The sequence below is a fragment of the Mytilus trossulus genome, chromosome 2 (assembly GCF_036588685.1).
Source record: "Mytilus trossulus isolate FHL-02 chromosome 2, PNRI_Mtr1.1.1.hap1, whole genome shotgun sequence".
NCBI classification, from domain to species: domain Eukaryota; kingdom Metazoa; phylum Mollusca; class Bivalvia; order Mytilida; family Mytilidae; genus Mytilus; species Mytilus trossulus.
The window spans coordinates 14,272,283-14,287,403 of record NC_086374.1 but is presented as its reverse complement, the minus strand read 5'-3'; the positions used below and the strand labels follow the sequence as shown (position 1 = coordinate 14,287,403).

Below are 15,121 nucleotides of genomic sequence, written 5' to 3'. Positions count from 1 at the left end.
AAACAAATTAGCTTCATCAGGCGTGTGCATCTCTCAAGGTGAAATCGGATGCATGACAGAAAAATATTTTTGTAGCTTAATCTATACAAGATTTGAGGGATGGGTGTAACATATTAATTCGGTCATAAAATATGTTTGTAGCTACAACTACATGAAGTTGGAATAAAAGTTTAACACATTTATAGATGTTCGATTAATTGTATGAATTTTTATAAATTAATTTGTATGATTTCAAGATAACTATGGTTTTGATTTGCTTTGAAATCTTTTTTCGTCTCTCTCATTGAGTCCATCAGGTTCAAGAGTTCGTAACTGGTGCATCCAAAATCTCTCTCTTTTTTGTCTTCCTTGTGTATCCCAATTTTGATTTTTCTCAATGATTTGAAATGTGATGTTTTCAAAATCATGTCCTGCTCTTAAAAGGTGTCTTGTAATTGGGCAGTTCCTTTCTTTTGTATAAAATGACCGATGGTTATTTAGTCGGATGTTAAATGGGGTTTCTGTTTCACCAACATATTGTAATTTGCAAGTTCCAAACGTTAGAACATAAATGCAATTTTGCGTTTTGCAATTTGATGTTATAAATATGTTGTAATTTTTCTTTGTGACTGTGCTGATGAACTGGGTTTCTATATTGGCGACTTTGCAGCACTTACAATTGCCCCTTCCGCATTGTTTATAACCTCCGATTGTTGATATCTCCCGTTTAGATACTTTGGATGATACTAGAATATCTTTGAGGTTTTTTGGTCTGCGGTAAGCCATAACGGGAGGTGATGGGAAAATCTCGCTTAAGGAAGGATCATTTTCAATAAGACGCCAGTGTTTGTGGACAATTGATGAAATATTTGTCAGATGAGGATGAAAGCTAACAACAAACGGGATTTTATTTGTCTGGGCCGTCTTTTCTTTGTATTCAAGTAGGTTTGTTCGTTCTTTTTCGTTTGCTTTTCCAAAAGCTTCTGAAATACTTTTGTTCTTATAACCTCTTGATTTGAGTTGCTGTCTGAGTTGCCCTAACCGATGGTTTAACTTTGATTCCGATGAACAAATCCGTTTTAACCTGATGGCTTGGCTGTACGGAATGCTCCGGGAGCAGTGTTTCGGGTGACAACTCTTCGGAGAGAGAAATTGGTGTTTATCAGTTTTTTTGGTGTGAAATTTCTGAGTCCCCATCCGCGCTTATTATGTTATCCTCCTTCGACGCGAAATATTCCTTAATACGTAGACTTCTAGCAAAATTGTCAAGGAGTAGAGAACAACTACAAATTTATTAAAAAGAGTTCTTGGATCCCTAGACCGAGCAAAAATGCTACCTTGGAATCTTTTATTGATAACTTTAAGTCGGACATTATTAAAAATACTAAAAATAACAATAAACCTTTTGACAATCTTACCAATGAAGAACGGACTGCACTGAAAAACTTACGATCTAACAACAATATCGTCATTAAACCTGCAGACAAGGGCAGTGCAGTGGTTGTCATGGATAAAACTGCCTATATTCAAGAGGCTGAACGACAACTTAGCGATGCAAGGTTCTACCAAAAACTAGACTCTGATCCTACTACATCTTTTAGCAGAGATATTACTAATAGTTTGGTAGAAATGCATGACGATGGTTTCATCGATGACAAAACTCTTGAGTATTTGAAACCAGAAAACCCAAAACCGGGCAGATTTTATCTATTACCTAAAATTCATAAGGCCAATAACCCAGGAAGACCTATAGTTTCAGCGAACGGTCATCCGACGGAAAAAATATCGGAATTTGTTGACTTCCATCTTCGTCAACATGTTGAAGACTTACCATCTCACATCAAAGATACAACCGATTATCTTAGAAAAATGCAGGCCTTAAACCCACTCCCCTCCGACACGACTCTTGTTTCCATGGATGTTACCTCCCTCTACACTAATATTCCACATGCAGATGGCATCGATGCATGCAAAGAAGTTTGGAATTCCAGACCAGTAAAATATCCACCTACTGAATGCCTGGTCAAAATGCTCACGCTGGTACTTAAGAAAAACAACTTTACTTTTGATGGAGATCATTATTTGCAAGTAAATGGAACTGCCATGGGCACCAAAATGGCTCCGTCATATGCCAACATATTTATGGGCAAATTAGAGAAACAACTCCTTGAAACTTCCATCGAAAAACCGCTTTCCTGGTTTAGATTTATAGATGATGTGGATATGAAATGGAACAAAAGCGACGAGGATTTAGACACTTTTATCACTCGTGCCAACAACATACATCATAGTATCAAATTTACTCATGAGAAGTCTAAATCCAAAATCGCCTTCCTCGATACTTCAAGTTCGCTCACAGAGGGCATCATATCTACAGATTTATATTCTAAGCCTACTGACACTCATCAATATTTGTCCCCTAAAAGTTGCCATCCTGCTCATCTTACCAAGAGCATTCCATACAGTCAGGCACTTAGAGTCAAGCGAATATGCTCCAACACAGAAACAACTAAAAGACAACTGCGTAAACTTGAAACTCGCTTGAAGAAAAGGGGCTACAAACACAGAAATATCAAAAAGAGCTTTCAGAAAGCGGAGTCAATTCCGAGGAGTGAACTATTGGAATACAAAGTTAAAAAGAAAAATAAAAGGACTCCATGTGTTCTTACTTATCACCCATCTCTCAAAAACAGCTTTGGTGTCATTCGTGAGCATTGGAAATCAGTTGAAAAGAATTCCAAACTGTCCAAGATTTTCCCTGAGCCTCCAATGATAGCTTTTAGGCAACCTAGTAGTCTGCGGAACCTACTAGTGCGGGCTGAAGTGTCTGATAATAGAAGTACTCCTGGAGAATGTCGTTCGTGTGGAGAAAAACGCTGCAAATGCTGTTTACAGATGCAGCATTCGTCAACATTTCACAGTAAGGCAACCGAAAATAACTATAAGATATTTTGCAATGTTACCTGCAAAAGTATGAATGTTATTTACATACTAGAATGTTCGGTTTGTGGCCTCCAATATGTTGGTGAGTCAAAGCAGCCTTTCCACAAACGCCTCAATGGCCATAGGAGTGATATCTCGAAGAAGCCACTTCTCCCAGTCTCTCAGCACTTCAGACAGTCGGATCACAAACTTGATGACTTTAACCGCATGAAAATTCTAGTGATTGAACAGAACATTCACTGGAGTGATACACAGCGACAGGTTCGGGAAAGCTTTTGGATAAAGGAACTTAATGTACATCACCCAAACGGCATCAATAAGAAATACTAACAGTCTTGTTTTTCACTTATTTTTATTGTTAATATACACAGTCACGTATATTGAGTTATAGTGTTTAGTTTAAATTATGATATTCAGGATTAAAATCAATCGACCAAAACTTACCTGTATTATCACTGATCTATTTTCACACCTTGTACATTATGTATCAGTATTGTTAAAACTTGTGACACAAGAAGAAGGCCATTTGTTGAGCCGAAATATTTGTCAACACGATTTTATAACAACATTTTCGTTTTATAACACCTTATATCAGTACCGTTGTGCAAATCTTTAGACTGATATAATTTTTCCTTATCTGCATAGTATCGCCTATTCTAGACGATCCGGTACATAGTAAATTTGCTGGTTGGTCCTTTTTATAGACTTTTATATATATATATATATATATATATAAGAGACATGTATTATCGAAATGCGCATCTGGTACAAGAAAATTGGTACTGTTCATTTTATTATGGTTAATAATAATTCAGTCTATATTTGAATGACATGTATACGTGAACATTATTAGCATTAACGAAAAAGATTAAATGATTTCAGAGTAGACTCAAATTTTTATATTAATCAGAATTACATCAGAAATAGGAACTTAATATTCAATTGATATTTCTTATTTTCCTTTGTGTCAATATCTTTTAGTCAACATCATATCTGTCTTTCCATTTTAATGTATTAGCAATATATATTAAAAAGAAAATCGTATTTAAAAAAAAGAAACAAAAGGATAGTAATATAAATTATTTATTATTATGTTTCGTATGTTAAATTGAAAAAGATAAAAATAGTAAATTCATGGCTTGCTAGCTCTTTCCTTATATTAAGGTACCCGGAACCGATAGCAATATAAAAAAATCATTCATGTCTTCTTCAAACTATGTATCAATGTTTTTATTCTTTTGATGTTTTGTTTGCAGAATGTCAGTTATTTCCCAAGATCTCCATAGTGGAGTGTTGAATGCTTCTTATAAAATTGTTCTGAATGAAACAGGCGAAGTGAAATTTCAAACAGATATATTTATCAATAATGAGGTAACTAGCATGTCAAATGTATTCAGATAATGAAAAGACTATATCCTTCAATTGAATAAAGAGTTAACGCTGGAAAACGATTCGAACAATAAAATTGAGAATGGAAATGGGGAATGTGTCAAAGGGACAACAACCCGACCAAATAAAAAAAACAACAGCAGAAGGTCACCAACAGGTCTTCAATGTAGCGAGAAATTCCGGCACCCGGAGGCGTCCTTCAGCTGGCCCCTAAACAAATATATACTAGTTTAGTGATAATGAACGCCATACTAATTTCCAAATTGTACACAAAAAAGTAAAATTAAAATAATACAAGACTAACAAACTAAAATATGATTCTGTAAACTGTAGTTCCATGATATTGAAATGTTGTTAAAAATAAAAGATGTAAAATGTGTATAAACATTAAGTTTTCTGTTTTTGGACTGATGGAATTGAATAAAAAAAAACTGATAAAATGAACAAAAACATATACGTCTTTAAATTTTCTTAAAGGGTCAACTTATTCGTTTTTACAATATACATCATTTTAAGCGATGTTCTAGGTGATGTTATTAAGTATTCCAAACCGTCGAAATAAGCGAACAAAGTAAAATCACAATATAAATAAAAGCCAAAGATAATTCAAAACGAAAAGTCCCCAATCGAATGGCAAAATCGAAATCTCAACATATTAACCAAATTTATAATAACTGTTATATTCCTGATTTCGTACAGACATTTTTTTATGAAAAAAAACCCGGTGGATTAAACCTGGTTTTATAGCTAGGTAAACCTCTCACTATGACAGTCGCCAAAAAATCTATTATATTGACATCGATGAATAAACACAACAAACAGATATGATAAGGTAACATGTAAGGAATTGGGGTACAACAGTCTTCATTGTCTTATAATCTTATTCACTGTAAAAACAACCTAAAACACAGAAACACAAACAAGTATTAGTAAAATGAAAGACAAGAATACAAGAAACGTAACTGCATTCCATTGCAAGCTGTAAAACTAAATTTTTAAACCGATGTTCACTACGAACCATCGAAAAAAAATATGTTAAAAACAAAAACTGAAGTTGGTAACTCTAGGTATAATGTACATTATTAAATGGAAAAATGTTCATCATAATTGTAGATGGCAAATTTAGATTTTTTTTTGTGCTGAATAATTTGCTTTTTAAACAAATTTACAAATTGTTGTAGTAATATCGCAAATTATAGTAGAGATAAATGCATTATTTTCTCGATTTGCAGTTAATGTTCAACGAGCCAAAGTTGTATGAAGAATTGTACTTAATCTGTTCAATAGCCCATCCTCTGTTTATTTAACTTAAGGCAAAGTTTCTTTTTAGACAACTGAAGATTGTGCTAAGAAAGCAGACTGTTATTGTGTTCCTATGGGACAGTGTTTTACACGTACCATGACATTTGATTTTGACAACTGTTTACTTGCTGTTCCTCTTGAATTAATTGACTCCGGAACATATTCCTTGCATGTGACATCCTATAATACAGCAAGACTTCCATCATTCTCCGTTATTCAGGTAATATTCCCATTTTATATAAGATGCAATATTAATTTGAATTTCATATACATATTATTTTACATATTTCATTTCTATTCTAATATTGCGATTTGCATATCACTGTAAATACTTCAAAATGACATTTAAGTGCTATACTATTTTGATAAATGGCACGATTAGCCATACTATATTTGAAATTAAAATGGCATTTTGATATATTTTATTTTCTTGACATTGATAACATTTTCATTCATTAATTATATATTTTGTTAATTTTAGATGGGTGACGTAGGTCAATTCAATGGTGTCAATCAATGTAAGTAGAACACAAAGATATGTTCTATCTTCTATCTACATGCTGAAGTTAGAGGTCATTCTATGCGAAGCTTTTTTGTAGAGAATTTTTTAATGTGTGCTTTAATTTTACAACATATAAACCACATATTCTAACGTGGTGAAGGTGTTAAGCGCTAAAAACACGACAAATTAGAAAAATATATATTGCAACATAGCTATCCAACATTTTCCAAATTTCTTGTTTGTTTTTACAATTTTATAAAGACAACAGTTATACTCCGCTGTTCAAAAGTCATAAATAGCTTTTGAGAAAACAAATCCGGGTAACAAACATAAACCGAGGGAAACATTTCAACTATAAGAGGAAAACAACGGTAAAACAGAAACACTGAAGAGCAACAAACAAACGTCGATGCAACAGACATATGTAACAACTGCCATATTCCTGGTTTTCTGGCTAGCCAAACCTCACGCTTAATGGCAATGTTCACAGTACCGCTAAAATAACAAAAATGTGTGTTAAATGATAAAACCGTTCTTCAACTATGTACTTTTCTCATTTTGAAATAACATTTTTAAGAACCATTTTCTAATTTTCATGTTAATTTAAAAAACGTCACCGTTATCGCGGGACGTAATTAAAATTATGTGTCACACGATTATGTTTTATTATTTTACAGATCCAAGCCCGTCCTCAATATCTATTATAAATAAAACCAATACTGAAATTACAATTCAATGGACGAATATTGTAACCTGCTACCAGATCGCACAGTTTGTAATATACTTGCATAGACCCGATAATTCTACAGATAGTTTTATAATTGACAAAGATTCTGTAATATACACAATAACTGGCCTTTCACCTGGTGCTCCTTATGATATTGACATGTACACAGAGTATGGCAATGGAACGCATCTTAGTAGAAGTTTAGAAGCTTTGACAACTGTATTTTCAACAGGTAAATATCACTACTCACTTGTTTTGTTTAGTTTATATACGGCCATAAATTGAACATATTCGACTCAACATCTTTCTAACTTCTAACCATCATCCTTTTTAGTAAAAGAAAAAATCCTGCGGTGGGTTTATCCAACCAACAGTGTATATCTAACAAACATTGTCAATCACTTATGGATTCTCAAATACTAAGCATTGAATTTTTACTAATTGTTCTTTTCATTTAAAACAATTGGGTACTTCATTACACAAAAGTCTGTCGTTTGGAGGTCTGTCAAAACTATATTTCTACTATTCAATGTGAAATTTGATTAGATGGGCTATATACTGTGAATAATGATACATCTTCAAAATGAACACAGAATTGGAAACTTTTGTCTGGTTTATAAATACACGTATGTGAAGAATAATCTGTCAAAATTGGTGCCAATTGGGCACCGTCACATTATCTATCTCAGTTGAAACGTTTCATTCGTGTATTTTCACAATATGCGCATTTCATTTGGAGGGTGTGTTCTATACACACAAGAAAACTGTCCAAGGAAAGTTGTGAGGAAGAATAGCTGAAACCGACACAACATGGTGACCATCACGAATTGGTTAATTCGTACGATATTTCTGTGTCTCACTTTAGTTCTCTTATCTGTATATTTACCGATTATGTTCTATTCCCGACATTGACATACTGACTGGATTGGAATTTGCACGGCGGTTGATAGCTGATTAGCACGAGACGCCTGCCCTGTCGACACACCAGTATTGCTGCCTTTGGTGTTCTTGCAATTCTCTCAGTTTCCGTTAGCTCACATAGCCCGTAGTGTAAAGTTAGCCATTAGTACTTTAATTGGCAACCGTCGTCTATTTACTATACAACTATCTTCTATGAAACAAATAGACCTGTTGAAACTAAAATTGAACACAATGATAATTTGGGTATCTGGTTCCAATGATCCGCCTACCAACCAAATTCACTGACATGTCTGAAAGTAGAACAGAGGTGTGAATGCAAGTTTTTTTCGTGTAAACCACAATAGAAACTCTACCGGAAATGTTTAGAATACTTAACATACCGTTTATTGAGTCAAATCCCTCAGAATGATTTTCTATTGAGTCTATTATCTTGAAAACTGTAAATAAAAATGCATACATAGATATTAGAGAAAAAATGGTGAGCAGAACAAGATCTATAATATTTTAAAGACACAGGGACTATGCCAAGACTGTGTTTCTTTATAAATGAAGTTCAAATGAAAAATTTAAATTAGGATTTATTTTTCGAGAATTTTAAAATTGAAAACGATAGAACACATACAAACTTATATGAACGTATAGGGATATTCAGTTCAATTGGCCTGATGAAATTTTTGGATTTAATTACAAATGAAGGATAAGAAATGTGATGTCCACATACCTTCCTTTTTTCGACTTCAAAACTAAGGACATGTTTCACGACCGTGTGTATCATCTTTTGGCAATACATTTCTTTATATGGTTTAGCTTTTGACTATAAATATTCGTGAAGTAAATATATTGGTAACATGGGTTGATATTGTTTACCCCATATAATTTTTGTATAAAATTTATTTTGCAGAAGATAGTCCAGATCTAGAAGAAAGCAGTATTAATCTTATCATTATTATAGTACCAACAGTTGTTCTTTTGTTCGTTATTATTGTTATTGGTATAATTGTATACTGTTATTGTTTGAAGAAACGACTTCGAAGATTATCTACCTCTCCTTTCCCGCCGCCAGATTTAGTTTTGAATGGCAAACTTCCGATTGTAACAAACATCTTAGTAAAATCTAAAAGTGAAATGCTATCCATACCGGAAAGACCTTCCATTGATAAAATTGCTGAGTATCAAAATAACGTTATCTTCAGACTTGACTTGCCGAAAGGTCGTGCTAATATGCTAGCACCTATAAGTTCCAGACTGAGCGACAAAAATGATTAATATGAATTTGAGAGTACTGAACTAGCTTTTTTTAATATGTTATATCTATTTATTGATTGGTGTTATATATCTTAAGTAATATTTCAGCTGAATACTGCTCACACCTACAACCTTGCTATCCTGGATTTTGTTATAGTTACAATGATGAATGTACATGTTCAAACGGTTTTCTGGGCTATAATTGTTTGCAGTGTAAGTTTTTCTTGATTCAAAATTATTTACCTTTAACTATTATCCAAAAAGTATGATGACCAGCATTATAAGGATTATAAGGAATTCTGTTGGTGTTTTATCAACAGTTTACTTTAATATAACGAATGAAGCAAACTTGCATAGATCAACGTAGAACATAATACGGTTGTGTTAAACTCCAAATTGTACATGCTATAAACGAACAAATATTTTATCTTTTAGAATCTGGTTTGTCTTCTTTCGACTGACTGTAGTGCGATGTATAATCAAAAGCCTGCAATATTTGAATGTGGTATGAAATATGCCTTGATTACAATCGAGGAATGTTTTACTTCTGCTTAACGCCATATATTATATAAAGAAGCACATTCTGTTATCTATAGTGATAAAAACTTTCACTCAAACATTTATTTTGACAAATTAAAAGGTGTTGTATATATTTTTGTCTAGTCAAAAGTAAATAAACTATTGTCTCAAAGTTTATATACTTGTAATATGTTTGCATGTTTATATTATATCCATTACGTTCTTAGACTAGATTTTTTTCGCTGCAAATAAAAATAATTACTTGGAAAGCCGAAACATACATGTATGATGTTGCACAGCTGCTGTCATATCATTGCCAGACTGTTTTTATTTGTTATATTTTTGTTTTTGTTTTTGTTTTTGTTTTTATTTTTTATTTATATATTTATTTTTTTCATTTGATTTTGTTTTGGTTTTTACTATGATTATCATTGTTATTATCAAATATGGTAGGGTCCAAAATGATGTAAAATGAAAAATATTCAGCACGTAACTGCAAATAACAATATCATTCAAGTAATATAATTATGTATGACAACATTTTTTTTCTGATTTTCTGGTTAACTTACACGAAACTAGTCAAAACATGGCGCAACATTGAAAATTTATTTATATCTGACTGAAATACTCCGGTTTTCGAGAAAACAAATATAACTTTGTTTGTTATTGTTAGTTATTTATTGTGAAATTTATAGAATGTTAATTATTTGCTCGTTTGATATGAATATAATAATAAAATGAAATACATCAGTCTTTGTTTTTGTTATAGTTGATGCCCAGTATATGCCATTAATTCATAGGACTAATTCGTCCATATCCTTGCACGACTCTATGACTGGAAAAGACTTGTTCACGTATAGTACAGATTCCAAAGGAGACAGAATAACTTGGTCAAATCAGGAAGACTTCAATGTGTCGAAGCTTTCAATCGATGCTTCTTTTCAATCCGATTCCATATTTGGTTCAGTACCAGGTTATCCGAACTATGTCACAAATGTAACCTTTGGGATAGTAGAAGGACGTGTGCATTTCAACCACTCAACAATTAATTCAGGTAAAGCTATATTTAAATTGGTTAAATATTTTTCACAAACCTATTACAATTGTTGAAAAGCTGATATAACTGAAAAATAAAGACGAACACGGACACAAAAATAAAATTATTTTGTACAGTGAAATATTCCTTAACTTCGAAATATTATAACTGCACAGTTTTTTATTTCACGTCAGTACCAAAGTACCGAACTTATCCAGTATAGTCAACAAAGTCTAAAACCTAGTGCTAAAAATAAAATTAAATCTTACTAGATTAACCGTGCCACATGAGCTTTTCCAAACATAATGTTGATATTATATATACGACTTATAATGTTAGTCAAACATTTAGTTTAGCATCATCTTAAGTTTTTAAATTACTGCTAGAACACACCCGCGATATCGCGGGTCCGTGACTGAATTAAAGTATCTTATCATGTGTAATCCTTAGCTATAAATATATATAGTTTAACCTGGATTTTGAGTATTGGTATCGTCATCTGCTAAGGTCATGCTGATTATAAGATACACCGTTTTCTCTTCTTTTAATTTTTTTCTGTTGACCTGGAACTAATCAATTATTGATAATATCTATTATTTGGAAAACAAAAGGGCCTGGAATGGAGTAATTTTTATATAAAGAGCATTGTCCTATATTAGTTATAAATAAAGTTGAATTATTTGATTCGCCGTTTTTACGTAAAAGGGTAAATTTTTCAGAATACCCTATCAAGTATATATGTTGTGTACAAGTTGTAATGTTGTGAAAATTATAATTTGTTCAGATTTTTTTGTACAAGTTATTAGTGTTTTAGGAACTGCTTAACACTGAATTATGATGCAAGCACATAGTCTTGTGTTTCGCAGATTTCGATCAAATTTCCACAAATTCATCATACCTTCTAATACTGAGCATTAATACAAAAACATTATAAGACCACAAAAAGACTTTTTATGGGTACGAATATGGTATAAAGAGAAAAATAAAATTAGAATTTAAACCATTGAGGTATCCTCATTTCCAGTTTGAGGACAAGGAGATTAGCACTAAATGTTAGGTTGAAGTATATAAATTTGAATTTAAAACATTAAACTATTACATTGTAAAGGATAAACCTGTATTACCTGTTGCAAGGCAGTATGTGTCAAAAAACTTATAACTTGTACAAAAACCCTGTACAAATTTAATTTATACAAACTTACATATTGTACACAACATATATACCCTATATTATATTGACTCGTAGCTTTCTTATGTTATACGTTTATTAGGTAAACAAAAAACGGTCATTTAGTAGTATAGATGTTTATTGGTATGTGGACTCGTCGTCTTAACGGTTTTGGTAATTTCCTTCGTGTGAGTTTTGTATATTTCCATGGTAGATTTCTTTTTTTCAAATCTTCGATATTTTTTTGTTATGATCGGATACTGGATTGAATGAACGAAATGGTGTGTTTTTATAATCGATCCCTTTTATAACCTTTTAAATGTGATGCATATACATACGCCTTTAAAACAGTTACAACTATTATCGTTAACCTTTAGGTCAAAATCAATATGAAAAGCAATTCAATGAATATAAATATAAATATATAGATATAAGATGTGATATGATTGCCTTTAAAACAACTCTGCACCCAACATAGATCAAATGATATATAAGTAAGCAACGGCATGTAATAAAAAAAACCTTCATTTCAGCAACTATAGATCATTATATGAATTTTTATGATATTATGAAAACTGTAAAGTTGGGTCATAGGAACACCGCCGTTCCCAATAAGGATATTAACAATAGGGAAGGACATATCGTCATTTTTGTTATAATGTTTGGTGTAGCGTTTCCCCTGTAAACTGAAAATCTAAACCTAAAACAAAAATATTGCTGCTGAAATTTAATTAGTTTAGAGTAAATATAAAGAATAAGATAATGTATGAGTTCCAATGAGACAACTCTCAATTCAAGTCACAGTGTATACAATTATAGGTCAAATAGTTTCTTTTGGTAAATTGAGACATCATATTCCGATATTATATTTAGAGAGCAGTTATTAAGAATAACACTCATTTTAGAATCTTCTTTGCTGTATAGTGTCATACCCATATCATTTTTAAAATCTTTATCTGCAAAATGACAGAAAAGAAATCATCTGAATAAACAAACGCTTCGTTTAATATTTAGAGGTAGCACACCAATCAACCAAATCATATCAACAATTGTTACGTATCTCGATTGTGACACCATTTCTTTTACTAGTACCTAGAGCAAAACGACGGGTTCACAAATGGAACATGACTCTGCTAGAGCATATTCGATACGCCTTTGTTTGTTGTAATTCTTTTAGTAATTTTCTGTGATACCTTGATTTTCTCCCTGAAACATATCCTACCTCTGTTTATGTAAACGTAAGAAATAACTCAGTAAAAAATCATAAAAAATCATTTAATAACGGATTTTTAAACTTCTGACTGTCAATAGAATTTATATAGAGAATACTACATGGCAAAATCCGTATCATATGTCGTATCATCCCCAGACATCAATATTAGCCCAAGGGCCTTGAGGACCGAGGGATGATATTGGTCGAGGGTGATACGGCATGTGATACGGATTTTGCCATGTATTATACGCTTTATCATATATTTCAACAATAGAGTATAATATTATATGAACTGTTTCCTAATCCATAGCACTGGGTTACCTTTAGATCTACTTTTGTCATGTTTCAAATGCCTTAAAAGAACTGCTGAATTACTTATCCGAAGTACTGGGTACAAGTAAAAATATTTGTTTATTATTAGGTCTTTCCACTTTTCTGTGGAAAGACCTATTGTTTTTCTTCTGATTATTTTTTTTTCTTCCGCCTAATTTTGTTCTTGCGATAAACATTTGTTTCGCAATATGTCGCTTAGATATTTGGTATATGATATCGAACAGTTTATGCGCTTTTGAAATTTACCCTGCGTAAACGAATACTTTTCTTTGTAGGAGTTATCTCCCCAAACACTTTTTTTCTTGTTAGCGCATCTCCTTTGCAACCGTAAAATATTATGACAAATTTATTTTATTTATTTATTTTTTATTTATCCTTCGCATGATTTGTCCTATTTTGACCGAAGTGATATGAACGCTCCATATGAGAGTTATTTCCCCTTATGCATTTGATATAAGTGATATGCATTTCTATCTTGTAAACCATAAGTGCTAGAGACCAAGGATCTTTTGATTTGAGGTCCTTGGTCCAAAAAAATATAAATTAGGTCAAGGTCAAAGGTCAAGGTCATATTCCAATTTTTGTTTCCACAAATTTCCAGAAACTGTATAAGATATCGACAAATTATTTTATCTAAATTGTTAGTTGCGACATGTCGTAACACGTAAATTTTGATTGCAAGGGTACGTTGAACGTAAAAGTGAGTTTTCTCCCCTCTTGTATTTAAAAATACGCGTATGGTGATATAACTGATTAACCAAATATAATTAAGACCTATGGTCTTTTGATTTGAGGTCCTTGGTTTATGACCTTGAAATTGATCTCAAGGTCATAGATTAATTTGACGTTCTAGTTTTTGACCTTTGCTTTCAGCTCATATGTATACATGATATATCCATGAGACTTTTGGCGAAAGGTATCAAACCATTTAACCTTGAAAAAAACAACCGGAAGTGACCTTGTGTAAACCGGAAGTAGCTATTTTTTGTACTTTATTAATAAAAAAATATATAGAACCAGATCTTTTTGGAATCAGTGTCAATTAAATATTCAAATATTATCGGAAGTAACATTTTTCAAACCGAAAGTCACAAATTATCTCCCTTATTTAAAAAAATATTGTATAGAAACCATATATTTCTGGAATCAGCGTACAATAACCTATCAGTTGACGATTGAAATGACATTTTAAACTTAATTTTACAACTTTCATATTAAAATACATTGTTTTCAGTGGAAAGACCTTCAATTGTTCTCTGAACAATTGGTTTTTAATTGTACTTATTTGTGTGTTTTGTATTTGTTTTAGTTGCATTTAGTGTGTCAAAAATATATAAAAAAAAAAACTTGACGTTCGTGACGTCACATACCAAACAATGACGTCATTCAAAAAATTGACCTATTTTGAAGAAAACAAAATTTAATTAAAAAAAAAAGTAGAGGCGTGATAAAGGGTATGCGATAAAGGGTGCGCATCAAAGTTGCGCGATATGGATTAAACAGAAGGCTATTTATCAAATATGCAAAACTACTGTATTTACTACTAAACATATGGTAAATATACGTTATCAAATCAATGATCAACTTGTCTTGAAATGTGCTACCTAGCATTTTTTTTTATGCGTGTGGTGTTATAAAAAATCAAAACGGAGTTCATATATTTTTATAAAAAAAAAAGTACTTTGATACATATTTTTATATGGTGGACAGCTTTGTTCGATTAACAAATTTCGATGTCTCTTCGGTATCTTTCGCCTCTATTTGATACAGTCTAGATTAAATGGTTAGAAAAAATAAAAAGCGTATAAACAGAGTCAGATGTGCTCGTAAAACAAATTTCAAAA

The 15,121-nt window shown here is 32.0% G+C and overlaps 1 protein-coding gene across 1 annotated transcript in view; it reads left to right on the top strand.

Moving 5' to 3' along the window:
- LOC134705619 (uncharacterized) overlaps positions 1-7,127 on the top strand; it is a 28,361-nt gene extending 21,234 nt beyond the window's left edge. Inside the window, exons 7-10 of the mRNA XM_063564341.1 lie at positions 4,179-4,293; positions 5,642-5,833; positions 6,095-6,131; positions 6,793-7,127. Coding sequence (XP_063420411.1) covers positions 4,179-4,293; positions 5,642-5,833; positions 6,095-6,131; positions 6,793-7,127 — 679 coding nt within the window. The remainder of the gene's footprint in view (positions 1-4,178; positions 4,294-5,641; positions 5,834-6,094; positions 6,132-6,792) is intronic.
- The last annotated feature ends 7,994 nt before the right edge of the window (positions 7,128-15,121 follow it).